Source organism: Podarcis cretensis (assembly GCF_951804945.1).
Source record: "Podarcis cretensis genome assembly, chromosome: 9".
NCBI classification, from domain to species: domain Eukaryota; kingdom Metazoa; phylum Chordata; class Lepidosauria; order Squamata; family Lacertidae; genus Podarcis; species Podarcis cretensis.
Window position 1 is genome coordinate 25,359,008 of NC_137178.1, and position 9,896 is coordinate 25,368,903.

The 9,896-nt window shown below is 42.5% G+C and overlaps 1 protein-coding gene across 1 annotated transcript in view; it reads right to left on the reverse strand.

Annotated features, from left to right (window-relative positions):
• Nucleotides 1-9,523, reverse strand: part of COL25A1 (collagen type XXV alpha 1 chain) — a 327,412-nt gene extending 317,889 nt beyond the window's left edge. Inside the window, exons 1-2 of the mRNA XM_079990247.1 lie at nt 8,580-9,523; nt 7,042-7,111 (exon numbers count right to left, since the gene is read on the reverse strand). Coding sequence (XP_079846373.1) covers nt 7,042-7,111; nt 8,580-8,909 — 400 coding nt within the window. The 5' untranslated portion in view covers nt 8,910-9,523. The remainder of the gene's footprint in view (nt 1-7,041; nt 7,112-8,579) is intronic.
• Between the last annotated feature and the right edge of the window lie 373 nt (nt 9,524-9,896).

A 9,896-nucleotide genomic window follows, 5' to 3' on the forward strand; every position in this document is an offset into this window, starting at 1 on the left:
CTAGGTGAACTTCCTGTGCAATTGTTTCCACTGAAATCAATAGGTGTTCTGCTGTTGAGCTCAGCACAACCAAAACAGACATAAAGATATCAATTACGACAGTGTCATTTCTATATATAATAGTAGATTCCAAGTTCCTCACTTCTGCAAAATAAATTTATTGCACTGGTGATTTATGGATACGTCCTTTTCCATGCTTCTTCCAGAGCTTACGTTACATTCAGTTACTAATCTTTCTGCCTGTTTCACTTGGTCCTTATTGGATAAAACTGAATTCTTAAAACTGAATTTATCCAACTAAAGTTGCAATCCTAAGCAAGCTTGTGAGTAAACCCCACTGAACTGAATAGCCCTTGCTTCTGAGTAAACATGCTTAGGACTGTGCTGTTTCTTTCCCCCTCTCTTCGCAACCCCAGCAAAAAAAGATTTAAAAAATTAGGGTCCCCCCCCCCTTTTATATCTTTTCAGAACCTTGCAAAATAGTGTCATTGTCAAATTGTTAATTGCATGTCAAGGTATTCAGTTTAATTTGAATGGTTTTTATTGGATTTATCTTATGTGTATTTTTATACAGTAAAACTTATTATGATTCTAAACTTTTATTGGAAACCCTCCTTGGATTACCATGTAATGAAGGAAAATATATCTATTATGTTAATAAACATTTTTAAAATTCATTTCTCTCTGCTAAAATTATTCATTTTTCATTTAATGTAGGCTTGATTACTGTATTGAATCAGCATGAAATATTAGCCTTAAGTTAATTTGGTCCCTTTCACATCAAAACAGATGGTTTGAATGTTGAAATTGGATTACATTTACACCCTACATTCAGCTACCATCTCCTAAAACCTTCATGGCTATGAGCACTCAGGGATGACTCCTTATCAAAACTAGAAGGTCTGTGTCTTTAACAACTGCATTGCAGGCAAAAATCTATTTTTCATCCGTCAAATTCTACCCATCATGGAGCTCTCATGCAGACAGCTCATGTTTGTAGTTCAATACTATGCATGTTTATTCAGAGTTAAATCCCATTGTGTTCAATAAGGCTTACAGCCAGGTAAGTGGGCAAGGGATTTCAGTCTAAAAAAAGTTTAAGCAGTTTTAATTGCCAGCATTAACTGAAACTGCGATTGAAACACAGATTACCATATATTGTGACAGTTGGAACAATAATTCCATCTTTGAGAAAAGCCTTGTCTACAAGAGGAAAAGAATCAAAATGAAACATCTTGAAGGCTACGCACTCCAGTTTGCAGCCCATTCCTGAACGGGATAGCATTTTTGTTTATACACGAAGGTATAAAACTCCATTTGGCAAAAGTTTAGTATCTATTACATGCTATATGGTGCAAGAATAATACTAATGAATGGCTGTTATTATTTATATATACCATTTACTATTCATGTATTCATGGTGGTTACTCTCTAATAAGCATGCATTGGATTGTAGCCTCAGAGACTTTTTCAATTGACTTTCTTTCAGCATGAGGCTTATGGCTTCTTAGAAAAGTGGGGGGGAACCCAACTATCACAGTAATACCTCCGCGAACGTCTGCCTTGTCTAGCATCAATTCTGGCGAACGTCCATGGCAAACCCGGAAATACCAGGACGTGTTACTTCTGGGTTTGCCACTCGCGCATGCGCAGAAGCACTAAATTGCACTTCACGCATGCGCAGAAGCACAAACCACTCCATGCACATGCACAGACGCAGCACTTTCCCCTGCATCCTTTTTGGCTAGCAGCCGGGGCTCCGGAACGGATCCCAGCCACAAAACGAGGTACGACTGTATTTGATTAAAACAGACTCTTCATTGCATGTCACTGCAGAAAAGGAAGCAGCCAATAAACAAGACATACATCACTGGTGGAAACCCAGATTTCAGAGTTTGGAGAAGTTTCTTCATAAGAAGAAATGAAAACCCTATTTACCCTAGACAAGGGATGGGAAGTAGACTCCATTTGGTTAAAAGGAATCCCATGCATGTTGGCAGGCCAGCCAGGGAAGGTCATGAATCTGGCTTCTCTCAGTGACCAAGCCTTTAAGAAACCTCTCTGGCCATGCAGAATCCTACCATGGAGAACCACAAGGGGGTGATTAATTCACATTAATCAGAATCACACTTACTGCACTTCAATGTTTGAGATCAGATCGCTTCCTAAACGGCCAAGAGATTGCAGTTTGCCAAGGAGAAAATGGAACAAACTATTTTTAACAGGGTTCATAAAGGACCAGCAGAATGTCACTAGTCACATGGAAGCTAGGAGCATTTCACAGTACTTGCATCATCATCATCATCAACAACAACAACAGCTATTGTAGAAGCCATTCAAATAATTCAGTGCTGATCCTGACTCGCAGTAATGTAATCATAAAGTATAAAACCACAGTGGAGTTTAAAAAAAAAGAATCAATTTGAGAACACAGTCTACACATATGAATCAAAATTATATATCATACTAGGTGGTGTGTGTGTTTTATGAACACTTATAGTATATTTGTATTGTTTTCATGAATGTTTTACTATGCAATTTTGTATTTTATGTTTCCTGTAAATTGCTTTGGGACTCCGTTCAGTTGTGTGAATTGATAATAAATAAATTCAGTGAATTAAACCACAATGGCATCAAACGACCCTAGTCCCCAGAGCTCCATCTCTATTTACCTGAGCATTTCAAGGGCCACAAAAAATAGAAAATTGTGTTCAAAGTATTCTAAATAAACAATTTCAAGACCTACTTGCTCTGTTTCCACGTGATGCTAACAGAAAGTTATGGAGCTTTAAATAAATCTTAAAACTGACCACTTTGCGATAATAAAAAACAGCTGATAGAGTAAGGCCTATGTGAGAATTGATACATAAGATCACTTTAAAGCATTATGGTTCAAACTCTTACTCTGGCTGAGCATGCCCCATTTTTGTTGCATTGCACAAACTGGTGTCAACAGCCTTTCCCACAAAAATTGTTGTTGTTGCTGTTATCTACTTGCTTGTTCTACAATCAGAAGTTTAGACTCATGTACATAAACTTCTGGGGCTAACTACATGTTCATAGCCATTTAATGATCTTCATAACTGAAAAAAGATTTCAGCTTGAGTTTGATGAGCAACACACTGACCAAGTTCTTTTTACCTTTGAAAGCTCCCTGACCTAACACAGTGTCAGAATTAACTTGATGCACAGACTGGCATGGCTTGTAATATGCTAATACAAGCATCTAGTACTAGTATTTGATCATGCAACAGGCAAATCTGTAACTAAATGGAAGCCTAACTTCCAAGCAAACTCAGAACACATGAAATACTTTGACTGATGGATTTGCAAGAGAGATTTGGAATAGGCATGAGGAGTGGACAGTGGCTGTATAAGATTATCTTTAACTGTTTGTTGTAGTTTTATTTAAATATTTCCTAAATTCTTATCCTGACTGGAAACTCAAATATTTCATTTTTCGATCACTTCAATTTTGAGATTTAAAATTTAATTTACAAGTTTTGAGATGCAGTAATCATACATATGATCACTCTTCAATACCTTCTTCAGAGCGACAATTGATCAAAAGGTGGGGTCTGCTTTTTCATCACATGACAATTTAAGTCCTTAAAAAAAATAATTCACATTCTATTAATCTCACCTAATTTTTAAAGTTTTCTATCCCTGACACATGCCATTTCAACACGTGCTTCTCTTCAGCATGTTGGAATATGTCTTCCAGTGTACTTACAAATCCAGTCAATTTCAATATAATGGAACACAATACTAAAGACAGAGAGAAAGGATGCTCAGGTAATAGTTGGTATAATGTGGAGCTCTAGTGGCAGCAAAGAAGAAAAGCAGCATGTGTAATAAGTGCAGCTGTATGAAGAGGCTGTGGCTAAGCTTGAAAGTAGATCAGGAATTCTTATGAAGCAACTATAGTGTTTATTTACAGTAACAAATATCATGGAGAGCATGATATTTGAGTTTCAGCTTCATAGAATGCATCTGCATGTTGGCTCATACCACTTAAGAAAGTAGTAAACCATGCCTACTAAAAGCTCAAAATTTTGCTACACACACATATTAGCCAAAGCTTGACAAAATGTTTATGTATCTCCCCTGAAGAAGAAAAGTTGTTGTTGTGTACTACCTCTGCTCTTACAAATTTAATGTGCGTCTTAAGGTCAAACAGAATCATAGGAGCCAAATCCTAGGGGCCGAGGTCCCTTGCCCCTCCCCAAATAAAATATTAAGGGGGTTGCCCCCTGCAAAGTTGATGGGCATTGCCATCCAAATGGTGTGCATGGGCCATGTCTTGTGATCAATTATGTGGGGTGGGGCTTTGCTGCCCTCTCCATATTTTATACAAGTTGGCACCCCTGCAGAAAATACTTCTTCAGACATGGCTATTTAAAGCAACAGCCAGCCATGCTTTTTATTATATACAAACCACTCAACAATGCTGGAGTAATATGATCCAATGTTGGTTTCGGACTACTCTGTTTGCAGAGGAGTTTCACATTTTGAACATTTCCTGGGTTAATAAATGGTATCGCCTCATTTGCACCATGCTTTTTGTTCTAGAGAGCCAAAATGGTTACCAAAGCCTTAGCAGCTCTTTAGTTTAATGCCAGTTTAGCCATCAATGCTGTTGAAGAAGACGATAAAGAGCTCTGTACTACTAATCATCACAGTGAAAAGCAAGCCTGTTCAGATATTTCTTTTTAGATATAATCCAAGATATCTGTTGATAATACACTCAGTGGCAAACATGGATTTGTCTCTGAGTAATGAACCTTAGCTCCAAGGTTCAGTCATCCTCTAAAGCCCTTTTCATGCATAACTCAATTACAGAAGAGTACAACCACATTTCCAGCCCCACCCGCAGCATCAGCCTTCCTGCCTGGCCCTGACTCCAGACTCCTTACATTAGCATGGTCATCTGCCGTGAAAAAGCCTGCATGTGCACAGACTTTGCTACCATGAAGACACTTCTGCGATCAAGTGTCCCAGTTGCATGAAACTTCTGCATGAGCAGGTACTTGTGCATTCATCACAGAAAGCCACACTACTGTATGGTCAGCTGGGGGGAGGGGTTACTAGGCAGAATGCCCAATGCTTCCCCCGGGAATGTGAACTGCTCCCCAGCAATCATTTTAGGCCTACTTCACATGAGTACATATGTGAAAGGGAGGGTCTTATGTTTAAGTGTATCTAATGTACTAATTACCAGGCTAAGATACTTTGTGCCTTATAATGGCAATCCAGCAACTTTTCAAAACCGAGAGTTAAATGGCTTACTCATTGTTATCCCACATTAATATTTAAATTAATAGCATTTTGCTTAAGGTGTGCACCCTACATAAATACCTACAACAGTCCCTCATCCTGTAACACATTCCAGTTTCAAGATGCCCAACATAAAACAGCAAAACTTCATATATAACTTATAAAAAAACATTAAGGTAAGTTACCTAAGCAGCACCAGCCTTTTCAAAAAAATAGACTGCAAGGATAATAACATTTCACACATTATTGACCCCGTTTTCATAGAATCCACCACTTAAAGGTTTGCTTGCAAAGAATGTCCAGTGAAGTTAATGGATTTCAGTAGTGAACTCATATCCCTTATAATAATATACAGCAGGAGACATGCAGTGACCTGGTAAAATATCCCTTTACAATGATGAAGGAAACAGTAAGGAAACAGTAACCCAAAAGTTTATGTATTATTTAATGCAAACTGAAACCAAACACTAAAATTATTTTTGGATCTGTTTTTTGAACTGTCTGATGTACTTAACATACTTGCTCCTTTCAGAAGAGCCAAACAGCTGCACAGAACTGCTCACAGATGCGATCCTACACTACAGAATGTCAGAATGTGTGCTGCTGCTCGTTAAACACAAACATCTCTGTAAAGCTTGTACTGCTACACGAATACATTCAATCACATTTCTAACACTTCACTCTTAAATACATTTATTCGAATTGAATCCCACTGATTTGAATGCATCATGCTTAAAAAATAAGTGGATTGACAGTTTGAGCCTATGCATATTAACTTAGAAGTAAGTTCCACTGAATTAAATGGGATTTAAATCTTAGCACATGTGAACAGAATTGCAGCCTTATAACCTTATCAGATGCATTTTGTTCATTAGTCCATACCACTGCTTCCAGCAGCATTTACTACCAAGCAACTGTGCCTGGGATTGCAGGCTCATGGTGCAATCCTGTACAGTTCTGCTCAGAAGGAAGTCCATTGAGCATATAAGCCAACTTCTTCAGCCCCTCCCCAATAAAATATTTAGGGGGGCTTCCCCCCACAGAATTTGTGGGCATTGCCATTCAAATAATGGGTGGGTGCACTGCATTTTGTGATTATGCAGGGCAGGGCTTACCTGCCCCCCCTTTTTTAATTCAAGTCGGCACCCCTGCCACTGAGTTCAAAGGGACTTCCCCGCAGGCCAATGGCTGTAGACTTGATTTAATAGAGGATAAGTCCAAATGAATACAATGCAATTAATTTTTTTGGCAAGCACACTTAACATCACACAGCACAGATTAAAAGTACTTAAGAGGCAAAATATTAACACACATTGCAATTACAGGTGACTATCAACTTACACAGGGATTGCGTATAGTCAAAACACATTGGCTTCAATGGCGAGTGGGATTGCCAAAGTCTTTTTTCCCAGATGTCTCCCCCCCTCCCTTTTCACCCCCTCTTTATTTATTTTTTTCCTGATTACCAAGCATGTAAAGCTAAATGCACACACATTAAATGTGTGTAAATTGTGAATTACTTGTACATGGAAGAAAACTCCACTTATTTCTGTAAAACTGACCTTTACTTAGAAAGTTTAAGGCTGTTCTGCTATATTAATTAACATTTCCCCCCCCCCTCTGTTAATCTCAAACTTCAGAAGACAGGAGATATGCTTGTTAAGCCTTTCTCAAACCTTTCTTCAGCACTATCAGCTAATCAAAGAAACCATGTACAAACATTAAACAAAAACAGTTAGAACTGTCCAGGCTGCTGCCATTTACCTGGTGGGCAATTGCATTCTGGAGGAGCTTCTCTTGCTATTCTGATTCTTGCCATATGCTCATAGGACTTCTGTAGGGAGGAGAGGTAAAGATAGAAAAAGCAGTAAGCAGCATGTTAGTCCCTTGCAGGAGAAACTGGTTAAGAGAGCTGGTGTTAAACATTCTGTGGATCTGTGTTGCATTATGATTTACCTCTGTTTAATATCCTACTTAAGTTACAATGGTCTCTAAACTTGGATTTCAGTCAACTCACATCACTTGTTCACCCCGACAATAGCTAATGGATTAAATGGTCACACACACACTGGCTTTCACTTGAATCACCCTTGCGCACGTTTTACCTGTTCATGTGAACACAGTCACCCACCCTTTCCCACATCTGTGAAGCACAAAATAATGCAGAAAACTTGGATTTGAGTGAATATCTGTAAATTAGAGATGAGAGAGTAATGAATATTTTATATATGAAGGTCAAATGCTACCACAATTATAGGAGCAGCCGCTGCCAATTGGATTCTGGCTGCTGCCAAATGGTCACTAGGGACAGGTCCTGGCAGCCCACTGAAACTTGGATCCACATTTTACAGCCACATGTCTGCATGGGTTCTTGTTGAGCCTCAAGTCTGGAACATTTTTATCTTCCAAAAGATCTCAGTAAAAGCATTTTAAGAGCCACAACACTAAAGTAAAAGGGATTTCTTCTACCATTTGGTGGGAACAGCATCACTTTGAAATACACATGGAACAGTCCTGATATAACAATACAGATGTCTCTTTTTTTTCAAGCTATCCCAGGTCTTGTAAGACTGTGTCTTTATCCCATGCCCACAGAGCAACACAGTTCATAGAGCAACGCGGCCATCCTGATTTTTAACATCTTGTTCAAGCAATTGCTGCCCAAGGCTTAATTTAGTCTCAAAGCTCAGTTCTGTGTAGACAGCATCCTGCTTGGGGTTTGTATGGCTTCTTTCTTTTCTAATGTTAAAACAGAACATGCTCAGAGGCACCCTCTTCATTATTATTGGTTCTCTGTAAAGAAGTGTGTCTGGCTGTTAACCAGAAAGCTGGTGATTTGAGCCCAGCCAGGGATGGCTGTGAGCAGGATTCCTACATTTCTAGGGCTTGAGCTGGATGACTTGGAGGGTCCCTTCCAACTCTGCAATTCTATGATTCTATTTCTCTGTGAATAACAATAATGAAGAGTGTGTCTCTGTAGAATTCAAAGCCAACTGAAGGCCTAAGCCATGGGGAGCCCTGTCCGCAAATTACCCCAATAAAACCAGCTAAAAGTCATTCAGCCACACAAAAATGTTTGGCTATTTTCACACACTCTTTTCCTAATATTTACCCAGTTTCTCACTCTTTCTGCTGAAAGCATGCCCGCACGAACCCCCTACTTTTCTTCTATTGCCTTTGGCTTCGATTTGGGGCTACGCATGCAACTGGCCTCCATCAGTAAACAGAGAGGCATTCCTGAGGTGGCTGGCTAACTGTCTCTTCCAGGGAGTCCCACCCTCAACCTCCCAAGGCCACCCCACCTGAGCCAGAAGCCGCTCCACGTTCTCCTTCATCAGTGCATTGAGCTGATCCAAAGAGTAGCTGGGCAGCAGCTGGTAGGAAGCAGCAGCAGCAGCAGCAGCAGCAGATCCGTCCCCTTGGGCCGTCTCGATGGCCAAGACCCTGGCCTGAAGGTCACTGGTCTTCATCCCCAGATACACGCAGGAAGCGATGGACGCCGCCGAGAGCAGCAGGGCAGCCAGCAGCGAGCTGGGGGGCGCCGTCCTGCCGGAGCAGCAGCGCTGTCCTCCCCAGCAGCTGGCCTCCCCGTTGGCACCCTGACCTTTGGCGTCCGGGCTTTTCCCCACCATGCTGGGCTGCTGGCACAGGCGGAGGGCGAAATCCCCTTTCCTCCTCTGAGGAGGAGGGACACTTGGCCCGGAGCTGCCCGCCCACAGAACACGCGAACACGCGCCCCCCACTCGCGACAAAAATAAACTCCAAGTCAAGACCCCCCTGCCTGCTTGCCAAAGCGCGAGCGGGGCTTTCAAGGCAGAAAGACCATGGCGAGCTTCCTCAGGGCGCCCCTCAAAACTGCCATCCACACGGTCAACACGCCGCCTCCGTGGAATAGTCTCCCTCCAGCGAAGCCCGACAACCTTCCCAGGTGCTCCCCGGAGCCGTTTCCCCCACCCGGCGGCGCGGAGCGGAGACTTGTTGCACCGCTTTCCTCAGGCTTCCTTGGTGCGCTTTTACGCAGCGCCCGGGTCACTTCGGCGAGGGGACCCCAGGAAGCGGCGAGCGGCGGCGGCGGCGGCGTCAGCGGTTCTCTTCCTTTCCCCGGAGCGTGTTTGCAGCCCCCTGGCTGCGTAGGCGCCTTCGGTAGCGGCTGTCAGGAACAGTAGCGGCGGCGGCGGCGGCAGCGACTCCTGAGCCTCGCGCTCTCTTCTCTGGACTCCGCACAGCGCACGCCGCCTCCAAGCGCCTGCCAGAACCGCGGGAGCCTCATTAGCATAATTTATTCACCTAGACCGAGGGGCGGGCGCCCAGCGAGCTCCCAGAGAGAGAGAGGAGGCTAGGGGGGTTCGAGGGGTATTTGCATAATATATGCAAAGCCCCCCGGCGCCGCGGCGTCACGTTGCTTTCCCAGGCTCGCGGGATCGGGATCGCTTCTAAACTGCAGTGTGCAAGGAAGGCAAGAGGGGACAGGTCAGGTCGGCGAAGGAGCAGGAGTTTCAAGGGGGCGCAAAGCGGTACCTACGTTCAGAATCGGTCCCAGAACTTTAGGCAGCTCAGGTAGAAAGGTTGCTCGGTTTTTATCAGTGCTTCACATCAGTGTATCGCAATGTACCACCCTG